Consider the following 23,398-nt stretch of genomic DNA (forward strand, 5'->3'; position numbering starts at 1 on the left):
AGCAGTGTTTCCCACTTTGACTACCTTTGAGAGTGGACCTCCAGTCGGAGGGATAGTTACTGTACTCCAACCTCAACTGCCTCAACCTTTATGATTATAGATTGAGCTGGCTAGCTGATCTCCTTGCAGCCACCTCTTGTAGTGGTCAGTGCAGTACTGTCAGCTCATCGACCCTCCACTGAGACAGTCTACTCTAGAAGGTGGAATATTTTTTTTCGCCTGAAGTGCAGAGCAGAACATGGATCACATGAAGGCTTGTCAATAGGAGGTCCTCTGCTTTGCCCTGTCATTGGCCCCGCAGGACAACACAGTGGGCCTCCTCAAGAGACACATTGCTGCTTTGCCAGCATTTCTCTGCCTTCCAGACCAGCCATCCTGTTTCAAGTCACCCATTATGATTATATTTTTTAAAGGATTGACTCGCATATTCCCTCTGCTGACCTTTGTAATGCCCCAGAGGGGTTTGAACATTGTTTTGACTTTCCTAACGGGTGCTCCTGTTTAGACACTTGAGAGTTGCACCTGTTAAAGTTTAGGTTACTTTTTCAAGTGGCGATTACTTCAGTAAGGCTTATTATTGAGTTGTGTGTCCATCCTACACATGTTTCTTCCCGGACAAATTATTCCTACGCTGGTGACTCCCAAAACTTCTGGATTAACCTTACCTTCCCTGCTTTTCCCTCACCCTACTAAAGAGTAGGAGTGATTACACTGGCTGGAGGAGTGATTACATGAGCTGCACTTAGGAGATCAGGTTTGGCGATAATCTATTTTGGAGTATATAAAGGTAGCAAGAAATCCAAGGCAGCCCTGAAAAGGACTGTGCCCTTGTTGATTATAATCTGTATTGTAATTTGCTATGCCCATGCCAATAGGGATCTTCAGGAAGTAATTTGGGGTCACTCCACCAGAGCAAAGTCTTCCACCTCCTCCCTCAAAGGGGTGTTGTGTAGCTGAGATTTGTTGCTGAGCAACGTAAGCGTCTCTTTGCTAGGCATTGTCATTTGGATTCAAATGTGAGAAGGGATGGCCGTATCTCACACTCATGCACCAGGATTTTCTCATTTAACCAATTCTTCAGATCCATCCCCTAGGAGACGTATTGCTTTGTAATCTATTGAACAGGTGAGGAATTTGGAGGCAGTTGTATCCTTCAGAAGAAAAAGGTACTTACCTTCAGAAATAACCTTTCTGGTGGACACTCTATCTATCAGCTGCTTCCTCGCAATACCACTTGCCTTCCTGTTCTGAAAGGTGGTTAAAGCCATAATAAAAAAGTGCCAATTTAGATCGTTGCACTTCATGCCCTCATATTGATTGTCAGTGACTCGTCTTCCCTTTTACAGGCACACAAAAAATGGACAGGGAATTGATGTCAGTGGGTGGTGGGCCCTGTAGAGCTTTAGGGATATCCTTTTACTGTAACCATGTCTTATCTTCCAAGCATGCATGGGAAATGTTGGACCTGAACCTTTTTGCAGGGTTATCCCCAAACTATTTGCCTTCCTCCACCTATTTTTCGGAGCTTCTTTTTGTTGGCTTTAGAACTCTGCAGGGCCTATGTGCACAGTTTTCTGCCACTTTTACTTGACATTTAAAAGCATTTGACAAGCTCTAAACTCCCATTTTATTACACATAGGTCACCCGTAAGGTAGGCCCTAAGCAACCCTTTGGGCAGGGTGATGTGTAAGTAAAAGGCAGGACATGTGTCTTCATTGTGTGACATGTCCTGGTAGTGACAAACAAACCATTTTTGTTTTCCACTGCTTTGAGGCCTACTCCTCTCATAGGCTAGCATTGGAAATTCCCTTATATGTGTTTAAGGGGTAATTCCTGAACAGAAAGAAGTGGCGTTGACATGTTTGCTATGTTTATGTTTAGAATGGTAGTGATACGTCCTGCGTGGTAGAGTTGTTGGAAGTTCCCAGATCCAGTCTGGCACCTGCGGATATTCAACAAGTTAGGAATCAGATAGATAATCTTATCTTCCAGTAATATCATTATCAAAGTAAAGTAACATTTTTCTCCGGTTTATTTTGCATGATAACTTCAAAATTAATCTTTACCGCCTATCACAAGTAATTATGTTTTAGCTGAATAGTCATATAATACTTACTCCAAGGCTTTTACATTGATGAGTATGAATGCTACACACTAAAATCTGAACTCTTCTGAGCAAGAGCATAACATACTCTTTCAAGCAAAGGCTGCCTAAGCATAGTAGCAATATAACCACAGAGATACAGTACGCCAGTGTCATCTAATCTGTGCTTTGCTCTACATGCTGTAACAGGTATGATTATATTTAGTTTCCTTCTCTGGCTTTCTACTTGCATTTGGTCTATTTTGTGTTTTCATCAGAGCCTCATTGGAAACATAAATTAGCCCTGGTAAAAATGTACAAACCAGACTCGAGCTGCAGGAGACCGCCACTAGAATGGATCCATGGGGAGTTCAGGGTTGGTGCCTGGCATCCCATCCATCTCTGAAAGCATCCATCCAGCCTGCAGCCCACCGGCAGAGAGCCAGAATGACCAGTCAATCCGTAGTTTGGATTTTATTTTGAGGAGCCTGTTCTACATGATGTTTTTTAAGATGGCGTGGCAACAAAGATCCATGACTGCCTGTGCAGATATAGCATAATTGCACTGCCATTTTCTCTGTCTCTACAAACGCTTCTGTCTATTTTTTCTCCTAGCAGCTGCAGGTGGTAGGACACGAAATCCTAAGGTACCCCTCAAACTGCTGCTTATGAGTGACATATTTAGGTGTTCTGTGAAATTGAGCAAACCTATATTGCTCTCCCCATTTCGTAGTCTTGTGGTGTTGGCACCATCAACCTTTTCTGGTTATCCTTGGCTACTGGCAACATTTAAAGGTTTCAGGTTGTAGAAGCTGCACCACCTACTGGCCTCCCCACGTAAATTAATTCCAGTGATTGGGACATCCACCCTCTGTTCATATTTTTCACGGACCTGATTGATGAATATACATGGTCTGTTGTCAGAGCAGGCAAGTTGAGGTTATACCACTAGTATACACATTGGCAGTGCTGATCATAATGCATTCGGTGAAAAGGGTACTCTTCTTAAAAACCTTTCTGAGGAGGTTAATGGTTCTAAAACCTGGGTTGTAGGATGTTTGAGATAAAATAATGCATTGCTGCTAATTGGGAGTGGGTTGCTGTCCAACTACCTGAACTTGGCTATATAAGCTGGAGCACCCTACGGACCCGTGTGGGCCCGACTGCTTTGGTGATTACAGATCATGTAGTTGCATGTTTCATTGGTGTTCGGAATCAGCCTGATGGCATTTCTAAAGCTGTGCTACCTGTCCTGCGTCTGATCGTATCTTTGTAGAAACTCTGTCAGGCCAACAATTCATAAGAGACCGCTGTATTATCCATAACTTTCTCTACCTCTTCCCAAAGGTTGGAGAAAGAGTCTCCAGGGCCAACCGTTAGAAGTGTAGGTGAGTTAAAGGGTGACTCTCTGGGCACTACCTTTTACTGTTTTTTTTACCCTGCTTTGCATGAAGACGTCCAGCCCTCAGTAGTTGTCCTGTGCTGACACCTTCTCTCCCCTCCCCTCTCCCAATCATAGTATGGATCCACTGACATGGAACCTATAGTTCCCCCAGGTCGGGAGATCTCCTCACCTTAAGCGAGTATCACCACATAATCCTCAACTGGGCGATAGGTTTATCTTCAGTCCCTCTTACCCCTCCTCTCCGTTAACTACAGGGTTCTTCGCTTTTCAAGCTTTGGTTGCATTATTTATCGTTTGCACTGTTTTCCTTTGCTAAAGAAAAGTACTATGTCTTTGTTAATTAGGATCGTGATCTCTAATGCTTCTGAAACGCTATCAAATAATTTTTGTTTTGGCAGCAGTACTGTGACTCATTATACAGTGCCCTGTTGGCAATTAGGAGGCAACTGCAAATGCTACATGCTTGCCAGTATGCTGAATCATTTAATTACTCTTCTAACTGCAGTTCCTATCATCCATATCCACAGGAAGTGACATCACTAGTTTCCTTCCAAAACGTAATTTCCCATCAGCATCTCCCTCAGAAATACATCACTTCCTACCTTCTTCCTATTTCAGTCCACTCTTAAGGGTGTAGTGTCGCCTGGGTGCCTTTAGCAAAGGGCTTACATAAACAAGTGCATTGCCTGTATGGACCTGTGCATGATCTAGTACCCTATTATTCCAATCCCCACAAATACATCCAGATGTAGATGACCCAGACCATAACATAGCTTTCCCACAATTCCTAGACTCAACCTCGTATACATTCTACTAACTACCACACACACTCAAAATAAAGTACATATTCCACTTCCTGCTCACACTGCAGTACTTCTCACACCAGACATCACAGACCTCATCACCTGTCACAAGCTTGACTCGCTCTTCACCACAGAAACATGGTTAACAACCACTTATTTGCATATCCTAGGCGTCGTTCTTCCCACAGGCTACAGCATCCATTGTGTGGACTGAGTACATAAGAGAGGAGACCTCACTGCCTTCCATTAGTCCTCTGCGTCCTGCACTCTCATCAAGCATGTACACTCAGCTTCTGGCATGCCATTTTCCACTCTCTGCAGCTCTTGCCACGGCCTTGTATCTCATATACAGGCCTCCAGGGCAGAACAAGGACTCATTGAAGTCTCAAATCCCTTCACCACTTCCTCCATCCGACGTACCCGCATCTCTCTCTCTTGGATAACTTAACCTCCCAGAAAATACACCCTCAAAAGACTCCCTCTTCAGCCTCATGATACTCAACGTGGTACAGCATGTCAAACAACCAACATACTCCAAAGACCATATCCTGGACCTTGTCTTCTCAACATCAACAATCCTTTGTAAACAACGCATACCCCAGGCCTGATCACTTTGCCATCTCCCTGCTCAGTGTCCTACAAGCAAACCAAGGTCAACCAAAAAAAGAAGACCAATCCTTCGGATCTTTCAAAGACGTTGACATAGACATACTAATACTTGAAGTCAACTCATCCAATCTACTCCATGTCCGATGCAAACACCCTTCTAAACAACTAAAACAATTATTTGGAAAGCCATGCGCACATCCACACCCTAATTACAGCATGCAAGTGCATGCCAAAGTTTGCAGCACCCTGGTACTCTAAAGACCTTGCTGACAAACTATTCATCCACAGACAGGAAAGAAAATGGAAGCATAACAGAACTCTTGAGGATCCCTTGATACTGAAGTCCTACAGACAGTTCAATATGCAGACACCTCGTCACATCAGCCAAATCAAAGTACTATGTTAACATCATTATTGGAGCTACCAACAGAAGCAGAACACTGTTCAAATAATCAAACACTGCATTAGCCACCACCAGACCCACCTGTTCCGCCCTCCACAGAAATGTGCAACGCCGTCAACCTGTTAAGTGAAAAAATGCAGAAGGTCCGACAGCATATCGACAACTCCAAGTCTGCTTCATATCTTAACCACCTCTTCTGGTAGAATCCGGCAACTGTCAGCCTTGAAAGCCCTAGCTCTCCCACATCTTGCTCACATACACAACACCCTCAAAGCCACGTTTATGAAGATGATGCCTTACCATCAACCTTTTTCTAAGCTCTATCTGGGGATGATTTCTTATCCACACTTACTACTGTCGGTGCTTCCCTCACTTAAGGCATCTTCCCAGAAGCTCACACGACAGGCCAGAACCTCCTAATGGAACCTTCATTATTCTCTGATGTCTTTGCCAACTACCAGTTCATCACTCGCCTTCCATTCATCGGTATGATCATTTAAAAATCAATGTATGCTTAACTCCAAGATCACATCAGTACTAACCATCTCCTCCACGAAAAACAGTCTGGCTTCAAGTCAAGCTGTAACATGGATAGTGCTACTTTGCACATCGTGGACCATGCCCTCTTGAGCATAGATGGGGATGCCCCCTGTCTCTTGATGTTGCTATATCTCTCAGCTGGCTTTAACACAGTCAACCATCCCATCTTCATTCGTACCCTGAAGTCTTAAATGAAACGCACGGGCAATGTCCTTCACTGCTTTTCTCCTGCCTTTCCAACACACACCAGTTTGTTCTCAAGGGCGCCTTCTGGGCGCAAAAGATCTTTATCACCTGTACTGTCCCTCAGGGTTCAATACGGTCTGCTATGTTAAACCTTTACAATGAGCCGCTTGGAGATCTTCTCACTGATAACCACACTGAAAGCAATCACAACCAACAACACGCTTATTTTGCCGACACATTCATCATTCCGGCACACCTGCAGCCAGGACACCCATCAGACTGCGTACAGGAAGTGTGAAACAAATTTTTTTTTTAAAAAGAGAGCTGGTCTTTTCCATATCTGGAACAGCCTCCCCATATCCATCAGGACCATCCCAACATTGCCTCCAATTTAAGAAATGGTTGAAGACTGCACTTTTAAGAACACTCCTAATCCCAACATATTAACCATCTAGAGCCCAGAGCTTCCTCTCCTTACCTATTGACTTTATGCTAGCCTTGGATTGCGTACAGTGATCTGCTTCCATTTTAGATAGGTTTGCGCTGCAAAAATACCATATACATATATACACAGGTATTGTGTTTTATTTCTCTATTTCAGGAGTGTTTGGGTGTTCAAGATCATCTAGTGATTGCAGGTGATGTGTAGTGTTCATAGGCATGGGGCCCTGGCCGATCACTGTATTGTGTTGAGTTGCCATGTATATCACACATAATAATGTGTGTGTGAGTTTTTTCACCATTTGACTTTGTCTTGCTTCAAATATATTTAGATCTTTTTTATATATTAATAATCTGTGTTCAAAGCCCTGAATGGATAGTCCACCCTTTTAGTGCAGCTGTGATGACTGTTGTACTGTACTTGGACTCTGCTTCCTTTGGGCAAGAGTAGAGGAGGATTGGGAGCCCCACTTGCAGTCGCAGACCGAGTACCCAGAATCCTAGTTACGCTTTAGTGAGGAAGGACATCACTTTGACCTTTGACAGTGCTTGGTTGTCCCTGCAACTGCCAGAATCTGGGACTGTGGAAAGCTGGACATGGTTTAAAATTTAAGTTGTCTTTCAATTAACATTTTCTGGGGCGTCAACCCACTTTAATATTTGAGAGTTTCCTGTACAAACTACAAGAAAATACATTTAGACTTCAAAATTCTGTTCAGACATATATTTTGTTACCAAAGGGTTTGGTTAAATCAATACACTGGTTACGTCATGCATTAAAGTTCCTTTTCTTTGTATGCTCCTCCTGACTGTTTCACATTTTTTATTGTGCTCACTCTTCACCCCGAGTGGTGCAGCGTTGGGAAACTACTTGTTCAGATGTTTAAATATAGATCAAGGGCCCGTTACGAGACCCATAGGCGTACGTCATATGCAAGCACATCTGATTTTCCTTACATATGGTTCATGCTCTTTTGTGCATGCAGTCTGGGTCCAGCACCATCACTCATTTTCAATGCTTGGTGGGACATCCACCTGCCATCTTGTATTTGACTGAAGTACAGGGGTTACCGTCCCTCCTTTAAACACCAATGTAGCATTTCAGCCACCTCGCAAGGGTCTTGCTTAATAGCCAACCACTTTCGCTCTTAGAAATTGCTGCTGCTGCTTCTGGTAAAGAGGAAAAGAACACATTGATGGATGAGAATGATTTTGTCATAGCTTGTATGTGGGTTTCAGCCTTTTTTTATACAGAACGTACATTAATTAAAGTTTATGAATTAATCTAATCCGTTTGTAAAAACATATGTGCAGTTTTAATTTAAAGGTTTATAAATATGTTACAGTGTTTAACAGGAATCAAAAAGTAAGGCAACAGATTTTTTTTATGCATATTAGTTATCACAACTTCCTCAACATATACAGGCTGGGTTTATTTACAGGCCATCAGGTGTCCGCTGAAAGTCAGCATAAAAGAGGCATCACCCATCCAGTAATCAACCTTTCCATTTTTCTGCTCCAGATGGTAATAATGGCAACGGATTTAAAACCTTTCCCATATTGAATTTTACCTCTTACAACGTGGGCCAGCCCAGCTGCACAGTTTGTTTCTTAGGAGCCCAATTGTTCCATCAAAGATTAATGAACGCGCGCGCCCACATTCATCTCAATACACTGACATGATTCCTCCCTGTAACCAGAGGAATACCTCTGCTGTGCGCAGTTCCCCTAGCGTCGCCCTGTTACTTAACCATACACATCTGTAAAAAGTTGTTAAACCCTTCTAACAAGCGTACAACTTAACTATCAGATGGATGAATGGTTAACTCGTTCCAACTTTATTTCGACAATATTGTCATAAAAGAAATCACATTTGATTGGACAATTTAAAAAAGAAAGTTGCTATTATACATTCAAATACACTATAAAAATAGAATCAATGTAATCACGTAACCAGGGAACTATTTCATCACAGCCTAAAAAATACTAAAAAACATAAATAGGTACATTGTCAGCTAAAAACCCCCCTGCCCATCTTGAAAAACCTTTATTTCGGTAAGAATTTTACCATAAAAGACAATCACGTTACACATATGTTAAAATGATTTGTACAAAGAAATGTAAAACGCATAAAAACGCATAAAAACATTACTGGAAAGAAACCTGCATGTAATAAGACAGATCCGTATTCAGCCTACAATTTAGAGATATTTCCTTCTGGTGAACCAAAGGGCGCCCAGGTATTTGGCCATTGCAAATACAATTTGGTCTGACAAATCAGTTTTTAGAACTCTATAAGCCTGCATACACTTGTAGAATCCGAGGTTCCTGCATAGGGGGAGAATCCAGTGCCTGCGAATCCCCTGGTAAGCAGGACAAAAGAAGAGAATGTGGAGCTCGCTTTCATCGGTGGTTCTACAAGCAGGACATGTACTGCTGGGATCGTGGTTCCATTTGGCTGTAAAAGATTTAATTGGAAGAGAGCCATGCCTCCACTGAAGGTATAATTTTCTCAGTACATTGGGATAAATTTTATCTAGAGTCAGTTCCATATTGTAGTTCGCCTTATGGGAGAAAAAGGACTCTGTCAAGGACCCAGGATCTAGATGGTTAAGAGTCTGTGAGAGTTTAAATTCTCGATAAGACCTGGCTAGATCTTTTTTAGAGAGGGTTTGACACTCATTCTGGGGGTCGGACCACATACCTGAGAAACCTGCAGCCACCAGTTCAAGCTTAATGTGGGAGAGCCATTTGATTTTTCCGGCACCTGGTGTGGCTAGAATCTCTCGTAGACCTTCTCTATAGCTGTCCAGTTCAGGGGTTGACCATAGTCTACGCCAGAAGGCCAGTGGGCGTAGAGCTAGCTCCTCGTTAAGCGGTCGTAAGCCAAGGTCCATCCTCAGCGGAACGAGGGGGGTGCTCGGTGGTAACCCTACAAGGTTACGAATGAATCTGTTTTCCACCATCAGCAATTTAGATGTGTTTACGTGGCCCCAGAGTTCAGATCCATAGAGGGCGGCCCCCTTGGCCTGGGATTTGTAGATCTGTAGTGGGGGGCCAATCGGCCTAACCGAGGATTTATTATTTGCCACGAGCTTCATTACACCTCCCGAGTGCTGGGTCAGTTTCAGTGCCGCTTTTTCCAGGTGGGAGCTCCAGGTAAATTTGTCGTTCACAATGATTCCTAGGTATTCAAAAGTGTTTACCCTTTCTAGTTTAGTATGTAAAATGCTGGGACAGAAGTGGAATTTCTGTGGAGGGTTGAAGACCATGAATTTAGTCTTTGTAGCGTTAATTTCTAACCCATGGGTTCCACAGAAGTCCACAAAACCATCAAGGGTACACTGAATACCTTTTGCCGACTTGGATAAAAGCAGTGTGTCGTCAGCGAACATGATGGCTGATACCCTCTCGGAGGCCAATTTCGGTGCATCAGAGTTGGTTACACCTGCTAAATGGGCAATTACCCCATTGACGTAGAGGCAAAACAGGGTTGGTGCGAGGACACAACCCTGCCTCACCCCCCTGCCAACGGGGAACTTCGCAGACAATTCTCCCATCCTACCACATCTAACCTGGGCATAGTTTCTAGTGTGGAGGCGTATTATCATTTTCAAGAGACCATCAGGGACCCCCAAATTATCAAGGACCTCCCACAACTTGTTCCTTGGTACCAAGTCGAACGCTGCCCTTAGGTCCACAAATACCGTGTAGAGGCTGCCACCCTCCAGTAGTACTGTTTTCCAGTGTATCATGGACAGACGAAAGACCTGGTCCACTGTGGAGACCTTTTCCCTAAAACCTGCCTGAAAGGGACTCAAGATGTTATAGTCCCTGATCCACTCATGTAGACGGTTTAGCAAAAGTTTGGAAAAGAGTTTCTGGGAAACATCAATTAGGCTTATGGGCCTGTAGTTTGCAGGAAGAAGGGGCGAACCCTTTTTAAAAATTGGCACAATTTCAGCCCCTGGCCAGGTGGAAGGAATTGGCAGGCCCTTCAGGATAGCATTAAATAGTACCCCTAGATAGGGGGCCCAAACACTGGGTTCATGTTTGTAAAGATCTCCTGGTAGCCTGTCTAGGCCCGGCGCCTTACCAGCAGGCAGGGAGGAGATTGCCAGGGTGATTTCTTCTAAAGTGAAGCCCTCAATCCCAGTTGTCCTGTTTGTAAAGTAGGAGGACTCTCCACCATGTTTGCTGCTTCCATTGTCGCTGTTATGTGGGAGATATAGGTTTTTGAAATGTTCCTCCCAGACAGAAGGTGCAATACAAGCCTCGACAGCTGCAAGTGGTTCAGGCGAGCCATGCCTAACGATTTGCCAGAATGTCCGCGAGTCTTGGCACGCGAGGGCGGCTGTTATCTTTAACCAGTTCTCCTCATCCCATTCTATTTTTGCGGTGTGGAGGGCAGATTTATAGGAAAGACGTTTCTCCCTGATTTCGGTTGGGGATTCTCGGGCTTTCAGTGATTCGAGAAGAAGAGTTTTTGCTTGCCTGCAGGAGGAGTTGAACCAAGTCGCTCTTCTCTTTTTGGGCTTGCGAAGCCTGGCCACTGGGTTCAATATATCTGCAAGGTTGATACATAGCTCCGAGTGGATGTTCTCGAGTGCAGCCAGGTGAACCTGAGGGTTCAGGCTACCCATGATGTTAGTCTCTAATTCGCTCCCCAGTAAGTTCACACAGCACTCTACTTTTTCCAGGGCAGGTGCGATTAGAGCATAGAGTCTTTCAACATTGGATTGGTTTTCCAACAATTTGGTCCATTTAATTTTGCGTCTGTTGCTGGTTAGCACTAGGTCGGACTGGGGTGGTGCATTGGGATCTACCTTTTCTAGTTGACGATAAGGGGTCTCGAACTTTAGTGTGAGCAGATTGTGGTCGCTATCATGTCTGGGGATGATTCTGAAGTCTTTCACCCTCTTCCAGTCTCTGGTGGGTACCATTATGTAGTCAATCCTTGATTCGTGTCCCAGCCTGTTGAAGGTGTTTTTGGGCGGAATATCACCCTCCATCCGGCCGTTACATGCCCTAAGAGAGTGACTGAGTGTGAGGGACATTATCTGAATAGCAAGGGGGGAGCATGTCTTTGTGACTACATCTGCCAAGGAGGGAATATCCCATAGTTCATCCTCCTCGGCAGATATACCTTCCACGTAGGCGGGGAGTGGTTCGAATTGATTATTGAAGTCGCCACCTATTATTAAAGGGGAGGAAAAGTTGTGTGTATCGAGAAAAAATGCTAGGTCTTCCACTGTGCCTGATATTGCAGCAACCCCAACTGGCCTCGAATAAAAGTTTATCACTACAAGTTTCCCTCCGCATGGCCATTCTAGGGAGACACATTGGAAGTCACAAGAGTTGGTTTCCGTGGGTGTGGCCCTGCATGCCAGGTGGGACCCCACCCAGGTTGAAAGGCCTCCTGAGGGACGGCCTTTGCCCCCCCATTTTGCTTCAATACTAAAGGTCGCAAATCCCTGAGGGCTGGGTTGTTCTCTAGCCCAAGTTTCTTGTAAGAGGCAGATGTCATAGCTCTCTACTAAGTCTCTCCAGTCAGGGGTGTCTAGTTTGTTTGCTAACCCAGCCACGTTCCAGGATAGAATAGAGAGTGTGCCGTGAGCCTCTGTTGTACTTCTGATGTTTGGTGTTCCCCGGTGCCCTAAAGCTACAAATTTCCCACACTGATTGGGTTGGGCGGTATGCAGTAGAGCACTGTTTGGTGTGTGGCTCTGTGGAATGGGGAGTTTAATATTCAACCCCTGGTTGGAGTCAGCAGTATCACCCATAGCAGCGCATTTGGTATGTCTATCTGCCCCTAGACTAAGATCACTTGACACTGTGTGTACTGGTGTTGATGGGAGAGAAGAGCCAATCGTGGGTGTGTCTAAAGTACTGGTTATCGGTGCATTGTCTGGAGAGTGAGTGTAATTACTGGTTTGAATGGGTGAGGGGGGTGTAGTGTTTGCTGGATGTGGAAGTCAGTCCACCTCCTCAAGACATCCATATCTATTGGAGGTCGGGATCCCATTCCATCCTCCAGGGGTATCTGCCCACCAGTTACTTTGTGCTCCCCAAGTGTGTTTCCTCGCCTGCATCCTGCTCCAGTTCCCCCCCTGAGCTATAGGGGGACTTGGTGGGTAGAAAAAGGTGAGTGGTCTTGCTATTATTGTTGTAGCTGAGCTATGGTTGGTCCATGAGTAAATGGCGTGAGCAGTGTTAGAGTCTTCAAAGGTGAGTATCACACAGTCTCCGGGGGAGGTCTTTTGTGTGGTCCCTACCCAAGGTACCCTCCGTACCATAAGGATTTTGCTCCTTAGATGGTTGGGGATTGGTTTGTTGGTTTCCAACCAGTGAATCACCTTGTTCTTGAGAGAGGCAAAGTTTTCATGCTGATTATATACCAGTTCAGTTACCCCAGTTAGCACCACAACATAGGGGCTGACCTCTGGGGGGAGATCTACAAATCCCCTTGATCGGATGAAACTGGTACTAGCTCTCTGCGATGTTGGAGGATTAGTGCTCTGGCCATTGTGTCTAACATTAGGTTGCTCGGTCGGGACAGATATACTTTGGGCAGGTGCGGCTAAGGGGGATGGTATTGCCCCACTAGGAGGATTATTGACATTAGCCTTAGTTCGGGGTTTGGGTGTTGGTTTGACCTTAGGTATAGTATTGGAAGTGTTAAGGGAAGAGCATGCGGCAGTTGGAAGTGTGTTAGTCGATCCTAGTCTCTTAGCTTTAGGGGGAGGCCGCGAGATTACTGCTGCTTCGGTGGTAGAGTCCAAGTGTACGGCTGGGGGCAGGGTTCCAGTTGTGCATGTGGAATTAGAATTCTGCATAGTGACGGTTGCCAAGTTTATTATACTTTTTTCAATTTCTAGTAGCTGCGTCTCTATGTGTGTGAATCTCTTTTCTATTGGGGTGAGTAGTTTTTTTAATGTTTCCCAAACAATAGTGAGAAATTCGACATCCTTCCCTTTGATAGAGCATAGGGGGATTCCTGCAGTATCGCTTTCTATGGTGAGATCGTTGTTTTCCTGTATAACTGCTGTATGAAGGGAGGTGTCTTCTGTGCATGTTACTAGAGTTGCGGATTGCAGTGTTGACGATTTATCAAGGGGAGGTGCCTTGGTTGGTAGCTGTGCCTTCGCTACTTTAGCCTTTTTTCTAGAGTATGCCGAGGTAGGGTTGCGTTTCCTTTTATTGTGTGTGTGCTTTTGTGCTTTGAATAAGCTACCATCTTTTTCTTGTGAGGCAGGGGAGGGTTCAACTATCGAGGGAACACCCTCGTCACAGCCTTCCTTTTGATCTACATTCTCGCCCAGTTGGGTATATGGGGGGGAGATGGATTTGTCTGAGTGGTTCACCTGTGATAAGGGTGATCTTGCTGCTTTTGTATCGTGAATGTCAGCATTGGTAACAATCAGGGTGGGTGTAGGACCTAGCGGACGTTCTGGACTTTTCGCCCAGGCAATAGGGCCAAGGGAAGATTTTTTAGCGGCAGTCAACTCGACTGACAGTCTTCTGGCAGCTTCGAGTTCTAATGACACCCTGTGTTGCATCTTGGATATTTCATTATCGATTGCAGTGTGGGTCCTGGTGATGAAATCGTCCAGTGTGCCATTTTTTAATTTTGATTTGGCTGCTCTGTCTCTGAACTCTCGGGTAGCCATGCTGGGTTGTGGTTTAGAGGTCGACTTGAACATCGAAATGGGGTGGCCCAGCCCAGTCTCTAACAGCCTCTAACGGCCTAAAACGGCCCTGTCTTTGCCCAGTCTTAGCCCTGGCTGCGTCCCGCGCTGCGGGAGTGAAATGGCTTTTTGTAGGCGGCTCTTTGGGCGGGGGGTGGGCCAGCAGGGAGAGCGGACCGGAAGCTCTTCCTTGGTCTCGCAGGGACTTCTGGGAAATGAAGTCCCTGCACGCTCGCAGCCCCGCTGGTGCCTCGCGCCCCTTACCGCCTTGCCGCCACGGACCTTCAAAGTGCTCCCACGAAGCTGCACGGACCGGGGCTCACCGGCGAAGCGGCACCCGCGGAGCGGGTGCGGCGAGGAGTTGACTGGGCGCTGGGAGCCTCGTGTGCTGAGAGAGAGCGCTGGTACAGTAGATTGCCTCCTTCACAGACCCTCCTTCCAACAGTAAGTGTCCCACGAAATGGAAAGTGCAGGTACGCTTTTTTAAAATCCTTTGGTGGGCGGGGGGCGGGCCAGCAGGGAGAGCGGACCGGAAGCTCTTCCTTGGTCTCGCAGGGACTTCTGGGAAATGAAGTCCCTGCACGCTCGCAGCCCCGCTGGTGCCTCGCGCCCCTTACCGCCTTGCCGCCACGGACCTTCAAAGTGCTCCCACGAAGCTGCACGGACCGGGGCTCACCGGCGAAGCGGCACCCGCGGAGCGGGTGCGGCGAGGAGTTGACTGGGCGCTGGGAGCCTCGTGTGCTGAGAGAGAGCGCTGGTACAGTAGATTGCCTCCTTCACAGACCCTCCTTCCAACAGTAAGTGTCCCACGAAATGGAAAGTGCAGGTACGCTTTTTTAAAATCCTTTGGTGGGCGGGGGGCGGGCCAGCAGGGAGAGCGGACCGGAAGCTCTTCCTTGGTCTCGCAGGGACTTCTGGGAAATGAAGTCCCTGCACGCTCGCAGCCCCGCTGGTGCCTCGCGCCCCTTACCGCCTTGCCGCCACGGACCTTCAAAGTGCTCCCACGAAGCTGCACGGACCGGGGCTCACCGGCGAAGCGGCACCCGCGGAGCGGGTGCGGCGAGGAGTTGACTGGGCGCTGGGAGCCTCGTGTGCTGAGAGAGAGCGCTGGTACAGTAGATTGCCTCCTTCACAGACCCTCCTTCCAACAGTAAGTGTCCCACGAAATGGAAAGTGCAGGTACGCTTTTTTAAAATCCTTTGGTGGGCGGGGGGCGGGCCAGCAGGGAGAGCGGACCGGAAGCTCTTCCTTGGTCTCGCAGGGACTTCTGGGAAATGAAGTCCCTGCACGCTCGCAGCCCCGCTGGTGCCTCGCGCCCCTTACCGCCTTGCCGCCACGGACCTTCAAAGTGCTCCCACGAAGCTGCACGGACCGGGGCTCACCGGCGAAGCGGCACCCGCGGAGCGGGTGCGGCGAGGAGTTGACTGGGCGCTGGGAGCCTCGTGTGCTGAGAGAGAGCGCTGGTACAGTAGATTGCCTCCTTCACAGACCCTCCTTCCAACAGTAAGTGTCCCTGCCCATCTAAAATCAGAGATCATGGTCCCTAGGATCTATGCAATTATTTCTACTGAACCGAGTTTCATACAGAGTTCACAAATTTCCTTCTAATTATCTACATAGCTGCTAAAAATTTAGTTACAGCAAAAACAATTTGAGGAGCGAGATCTGTTTCAAGTATTCTGTATGCATGCAGACAGTGCATGATCCCCAAATTTTTTGCACAGTGGAATAATCCACTTCTTTCTGGCTTTTCGATAGACAGGGCAGAAGAACATGACTTGCAATTCATTTTCAAGTTCCGAGGTGCATCCAGGGCAGTTTTTCAGTGACAATGGACACCACTTGCTCGTAAAGTCTCTGATTGGCAGAGAGCCGTGTCTCCATTGAAAGTACAACTTCCTGGAGGTAACAGGACTAATATCATCAAAGACAGGCTCAAATTTATAAGAGTCTTTAATCATTAAAAACGTGGCGGACAAGGTACCAATTTGGGCGTTCGCTAGACAAGCAGATAAGTTGGTTTCATGATACAGATTGGTCAGGTGCTTGCGTGATCTATTTCTGCAAGCGCGCTCCGGATCGGTCCACATGAGCGCAAGGCCTAGTCTCTCAAATTCCTCTCTAATATACTTTATCCACTAAAGTTTCCGAGCATTCGGAAGTCTTAGAACATCCGAAAGCTCTTGCCTATAAATTTTTTACTCCGGGGTAACCCAGAGTCTCCTCCAGAAAGTTAGAGGTTTGAAGCCCAATTCTTCATTTATGGGTCTAAGGCCCAGGTCCAGCCTGAGCGGCAACAAAGGTGTACTTTGGGGCAATGCTACCAACAGTCTTAAGAATCTGTTCTCTACGGTGGCAATCGCGGGTGCACACTTGTGACCCCACAATTCGCCACCATAGATTACAGCCCCCGTGCCTGCAATTTATAGATTTCCAGTGGAGGACCAATTGGTTTGACGGCAGATTTATTTAAAAGATTAGTGATGGCCCACACTTTTTGGGACAGACTGGATTGCCGTGTCTTCACTACTGGCCGGCCAATTGCAGATGTGGGAGACAATCCATGGGTTCCTAAAATTCACCAGGATACAGTCACCCTTGATTGTTTTGTTGGTATAACCCACCCACGGAAGCCTTCTAACCATTACAATTTCACTTGAGGCATGGGGGGAAGGGGTCGGAATGTGTTCCACCAGCTAGCAACTTTATTCCTCAAAGATGGAAAAAATTCTTCCGTAAAGTCACTAAGCTCAGGGACACCAGCAAGAACCACTACATGAGGAGCAGCTTCAGGCGGTAGGTTTACTACCTTTTTTTGCCTCTCTCTATTACCATCAACCTTAGTTCGCTCATCATTCACAGTAGGTTTGTTGACCGGCCTTTGGGAATTAGTCAATGCAACAGAGTCGATGTTCTGTACAGGAACGATGGGGATTGCTTGCGTAGGAATATTTACTAAAGGAGGGGGATTAGTTGATAGGGAACCCCCCCTAGTCTCATTGGAAACCCTTTGCATATTTTCCAGTATCTTCAGCTGGTCTGCCATAGCCTCAGTGGCCGTTTCTATGGTTTGCAGCTTAAGGTCAATTCAATCAAGTCTAGCAACTAGGGGGTCAATCAAAGATTTCAAGATGTTTCCGAGGGCGAGAATAATCTGATCACCCCCGGCGTGAGCGACATCCCCAAATCTAAAAGCAGATGGCTGTACGATTGGCAATAGTTTGGATGGCGGATTAGGAATAAAGTTAGCTTGAGGGACCATGCTATCTTCCATGGCATCTGCAGAATCTTTATTAGTAGGACATTTATCTAATTTCGCCTTTTTTCCACCCCTTGCCTGTGGCCCACGTTTTCTTTTTGGGACAGCCCCTTCCTGGATTCCTTGTAGATGAGGAGAGTTGGAATCGTGCCTATCCCCTTGTGACACACTATTATCATTAGGTTGCACAGGAATAACCTCAGGGATAACCACAAGGGAACCTCTATGCGTAACGGGGCTACTCCGAAGCTCTTGAAGTACAGTTATTGTTTGGTCAATGGTATTAAGAAGAGCAATAGGAGATTCCCCAAGCGTTTCAGGAGAATTAGCATTAGCAATTAGGCCCAATGAAGATCTTCTAACATTTTCAATTCCCTGCGAGAGGCGTCTTTCTAAAATATTTAGTTCATTAGTCACCAGTGAGTTCGCTCTAATCAAAAAATTGTCCAAAGTACCTGCCACCATGGTACTCGACACCGTGGCTCTGCTTCTCAATTCCCGAGTTGACATGGTCCTTAATCCACGAAGATCCGCCAGCCAGAGAAGCAGGAACCAAGAGGCCTGGTCCGGTCTTGCTCGGTCTGTAACGGGCTAGAACGGGCCCACCCTTGGCCCGGGCTTCGCTCGGTGCGCGCGTCCCGCGAAACGGGATGCAGACCCATTGATATAGGGAAGTAGCGGTGGGGGCGGGAAGAGGACTGAACGTTGCCACACGGGCTGCCGGTCCTCGCAGTCCCGCTGGTACTACAACAATGCCCCAAAAGAAGTCTCTCCACAAAATGAGCCTCCGAGTGGCTCCCGCGAAGAGGGGGCCCGAGGCGCTGGTTTAAGCTCCAAAGTGCGGCGGGGACGGGAAGAGGACGGAAAGTTGCCGCGCGGGCTGCCGGTCCTCGCAGTCCCGCCGGTACTACAACAATGCCCTAAAAGAAGTCCCTCCATAAAATGAGCCTCCGAGTGGCCCCTACTTCGCGCTGGTTTAAGCTCCAAAGTGCGGTGGGGGCGGGAAGAGGACGGAACGTTGCCGCGCGGGCTGCCGGTCCTCGCAGTCCCGCCGGTACTACAACAATGCCCTAAAAGAAGTCTCTCCACAAAATGAGCCTCCGAGCGGCACCCGTATTACAAGTAGAGACACTACAGAACTCCAGGTCACAGGGACAGGCTGTTCCAGTCCTGGTATTAAAAGGATAGACACTACAGAAGTCCAGGTCACTAGGGACAGGCTGTTCCCATCCTGGTATTAAAAGTACTTCTTACTCCTTAGTAAAGCAGGGTTTCCCAATTATCAGTACATACATATCTTAATTTGTTGACATAATAACAATATTCCTTGTAGTTTTTTCCTTTTTCACATTTTATTCAGATCTTTTCCAGCAACAGCCAGCTACAGCCAACGCGTTTCGTCGCAACAGGGTGTGATCCTGCGACTTTCTCAAGGCCATGAAATTCTGCAAGTAGTTCTGTACGTGCGGTTATAATTCCGACCCACACAGGGGTTCTGATGATTGTCGTGGTCGCTACAGATGCGTAATTCCTTTGTCGTATCAATCCAATGTATTCTTCAATTATTTCATTATTCTTTACTCGCTGAGCAAGCGAACTACAAAAATAATCATCCCTCTGTCTACCCCCTTGAATAGCTCAATCCTTTTATTTTATCTGTAGGATGTCGCACACTTTGGGGTGTATTGGGATTGTAAATCCCCCACGGGTATGATTCTCTTTCTTGAACACAAGATAGGATAACAACTCATTTAGACAAGAGAGAAACACTACATTGTTGTCCCCTGTAAATGTCATGTAAGAGTCAACCTGGCCATCTGATGTGGTTTGAAAGCTTCGGTGTACAGTGAATCCCCCAAGTGGCGATTATTCAATGTATCCAAGAGCAAGTTAATTGAGATCATTTGTTTGTATCACGTTCAAGTATACCACACAATCCCAGTCGGTAGACAGTTATCTTCCTATAAGAGTTTATAGTCATAAGACCCCCTTACCACATCCTGGAAATTATGATATTATATATGATATAAGAACATTTTGTTTGGTTACTCTTCACTGAGAGTGCGTACTTCAGACGACCGGCCTGACAGGCCTCGCCATGCACATTTAGAAAGAACATGTCCAACTTAAAGAAGGTGGACCCTCCTAATGGTGCTCGTCCTAATTCTTATCATCCCATTGTCTTCTGACTACAGTTATTACAAAGATTAAGACAATGAGGCTCCAGTTCTTACACATTTTTAATGACTTCGGGAAAGGACTGAAAGGCCCCAGAAGCTGAGAGTCATATCTCAACATTTGCTTGTGTCATCCCGAGCCCCCCCCCCTCCCCCCTCCCCCAAAAAGCTAGATTTCTTTTGCGGGAAAACTGTCACATTGTGTTCTTTCTGTACTTGTGTTTTGTGTGGTCCCATTAAATACTGCATCATCACCACTTGGTGTTGAATGTTGTCCTGCAGCAAGGAAAATGACGCTAGAAAATATATTGAAAAGTAAATGAAGTATGGGAAAGAGCAATGCAGATGCAAGTTTATGACTAGGTCGAACTGAAGAAACATCATTGGACGTGTAATGGACACTTGGCAAATTTTAACCCTATGCTGACTGTCATGCGGCAAGACCGTGATTTAACAGCATCGTACAAGGTGGAACGTTGGATGTTTGACTCAATTCTCAATTAAGTGTTGCTATGTTTAAAGAGTATTAGAATTGCTTAATGTGAGCCAGTAGTTGCAGGTGAACCCCACAATGCTCATTCTGTAGCATTGGGTCTTATTTTTCATCATCCGACTTTGACCCAAAACAAGAGAGAGAGAGGCAGACGTGGAGGAAGAAAGAGAAAGTTGGAGAAACCATGGCAAAGGGAGAAAGTCGAGATGAAAAAGAGCCTGTAAAAGGGATATAAATGGGCAAGGAACATATGATCATGGATAAAAGAGGCATGGGATGGAGCCAATACTAGAAAACATTGTTATATGGCAACTCTGACACTCAGCACCACAGGCAGCAGGCTCTTAAGGAATACTTTGGGCATCAGCTCTTATTCTTTCACAAATGAAACACTGGGCAGAAGCAGGCATCTGGTGGATTACTGTGGTTTGTATGGTGAGAAGTAGAAATTATGTTGTGGGGCTGCACAAAAAAGTGGTCTAAGTTGGCAAGTAGAAATCTATCCAAATAGATAAATGGAACTAAGATGAGAGCAAGAAATATGGATTCCCAGAATGCTTAAGAACTTTGTGGCGTGTTAAAGTAAACAAACTTATAAATGTTTATATATGCAATATATTATTCCTTCTTGACATTTTTCATTGTATTGCTCATTCACATCCCATGTTCGGGTTAATTGTAAAAGGAAGAAAAGTGTGGCATCCAGTATAGAGTTTTATGAGTTTTGTCTATGATGTTGCTGGTTTATGATTAACATCTTGAATGTTAGCAGTTATCCTTTTACTGTTGTGCCATGGCTGTTTCTCGTAATTGCCCAATAATTTAATTGTTTTGTGTACACTTAGGTGACCATTTTTGTCACACATTGCTCATTTTACCTCTAAAACTTGCTCCAAGCATGTTGAAACTAGGGCTGGTGTCATGATAATGTTCCTTTCCAAGTAGCCTCCAATTTGTGTGTGTGAGGTTTTCTGGATTATCCTTGTTTAAAGCATTGGTAGTTGAAGCAACTTAAAATCCCAAACTACATGAATGAGTGTATGATTGGCCTGTAATTATTCACCCCGAATTTATTTTGCTGTAGTTTATTCAGCTGTATGCACTAGATCCTTCTTGCCACTGTTGTTCCTAGGCGATCTGTGTTACTTTGGTACATAAGGGTTAATAATGTAGCGTTTGAAATACAATACTTTCCTTATTTGTATACCTACTCAAATTCATGGTAAAAATACTTTTTTGTAATTTTGAATATCTTTTTCACTTTTCAGGAGCATGGCCTGTTCTTATAGATGATTTTGTGGAATATGCTCGACCGTTAATTTCTGGAGGAAAGCGTAAAATGTTTTAAAAAGACATTTTAAACCGGACTATGCTTTCAATATGAACTGCTTCAGGGAACGAAGACATTGTTGGCCAATACATGAGCACTCAGCGTCAGCGGTTGCAACAGTGATGGGGCTTAGTCGTTGACCGAAATGAGAGTCCCATTTTTGTTCAGCTTATGGAAAATAATGGCTAAAAGATGGACATTGCAAGACAGTACTCACAAAATAGCTCTGGCTGTTTGTAGGATGTTGGCTTCAACTATTGTATTGGTTGTCTCATAGAGAATGTAGATTTTGCATGATTTTATACTTTGGAGAGGAGTGGTGAGATACCATTTTATTCGCAAGAAAGAAAGATTTGACAGCACAGCATGCCATTGAGTTTATGGCTTGAGGTAAAACACCAGCAGTTAAATAACAACTGTATTATATTGTACTTACAAAAAGAAAACAGTATTTGTGGTCTAAATTAAATCCTTAAATGAAGCAGTTGTATGTTATATTTTTTGTTTATCATTGTTTAACTGCACTAAAAATATTTCCAAAACATTGGTGCTCGTATTTAAATTCAACGTTTACATGTCTAATAACTTTAATACACTTTCTAGACTGTTTGTTCAATATAGGTATTAAAAATAACACCCTTAAATTAAGTGAACATAAATATTTGGTCCTAGAAAACCACATATCAAGAACTTTCACTACAATGACCAGAAGATCTATAATCTTTATGCTTTCACATTTGGGAGCTAGTGCAGCCTTTAAGGACATTATGTTCATTTTTATCATACTAAAATAAAGTTGTTACAGAGGAACCCCCCCATACCAGTAAATACATATACACTCTCTACATATGAGTGTGTTTCAGGTTGAAAGATATGTCTGGTCAAATATATATATCCATTGTCTATTCTGTCACTTATTTGGAGGCAAAGGAACTTTGTTTGTGGTGTGCCAAATGCACATGTTGACCATGTCCTTGCATAGCCCATCACAGAGAATCCCTCACACACACAAACGTATGCACAAACCCTCTAGTACATACACACAAACACCTAGACACACATTCACACACCAACATACTGTTGTTTAGTTCCTATATTCCCAATAGGCTCTGCGCATTGGAATAATATATCCTATAGATATGACGTAGGACTTAGGTGAGTAGGTCTCTCGAATATACTAAACTTAATTGTGACTGCCAGCTAGCTCAGAGGTCACTAGACACTTTCTCCAATACACAAGAAGGGATTCGTTTCTGACAACCGCATAAACATGAAAACTTTGTTTCCCAAGAATAAGAATATATCTCTGAGTCGTGGAAACAATAGATAACTAGTTCACTCAGTCAATCGTGCATGCTTCTTTTCTACAGAGTTGCAGAGAAATAGAGAGACGGGCGTTTTCAATAAAAGGTTTATTGAACAGTCTTCTTTCTCATGCAAGAGAGGTGAACTGCTACAATTATTAGACAGTATGCAAAGTATAATGCGTACAACGCGAATAGTGTTATGAAGTAATACTGTAAGAGCATTGTATGGTTTCTAAGCCATATAAAAATACATACATAAATAACATAGACTAAAATACTCAACGGGTGCTTCTAAAATACGCCTACCCCAATGTACCTAACCTAAGTCTAGTACGAGGGAGGAAGTAAGTATGGTCTTTTGCATAGGTTTAGTTTTGCCAAGAATCTACCAAAGGTTTCTCTAGGTTATAATCAGCTCCATACCTTGTTAGAATGAAGGAGGTCTGGTATCTGTTTCTCCGGACTCGATTTCCCAACACCCCGCAAGTGGAGTCAGAAATACTGGAGCTGGGTTCTCGGCAGAGAAGGGCAGCTTCCTGATCAGCGCGTCAACTGGAGAGTCGGCTTGCTTTCTTCGGCACTTGCTGTAGCGAGCTGCGTCGGGCAAGTAGGTTGTCTAACTTCTCCGAACCATTGTGCTTTGCTATAGCAAGTGAAGATATATTTATACCTT

General features: G+C 45.1%; 1 protein-coding gene across 6 annotated transcripts in view; it reads left to right on the top strand.

The window, feature by feature from the left end:
* Positions 1 to 21,899, top strand: part of DCUN1D2 (defective in cullin neddylation 1 domain containing 2) — a 230,305-nt gene extending 208,406 nt beyond the window's left edge. For all 6 annotated transcript variants that reach the window (XM_086934703.1, XM_086934698.1, XM_086934697.1 and 3 more), the window contains one exon: positions 21,357 to 21,899. In XM_086934703.1, coding sequence (XP_086790829.1) covers positions 21,357 to 21,436 — 80 coding nt within the window. In that variant the 3' untranslated portion in view covers positions 21,437 to 21,899. The remainder of the gene's footprint in view (positions 1 to 21,356) is intronic.
* Positions 21,900 to 23,398: the final 1,499 nt, after the last annotated feature.

Source organism: Lissotriton vulgaris, chromosome 8 (assembly GCF_964263255.1).
Source record: "Lissotriton vulgaris chromosome 8, aLisVul1.2, whole genome shotgun sequence".
Taxonomy (NCBI): domain Eukaryota; kingdom Metazoa; phylum Chordata; class Amphibia; order Caudata; family Salamandridae; genus Lissotriton; species Lissotriton vulgaris.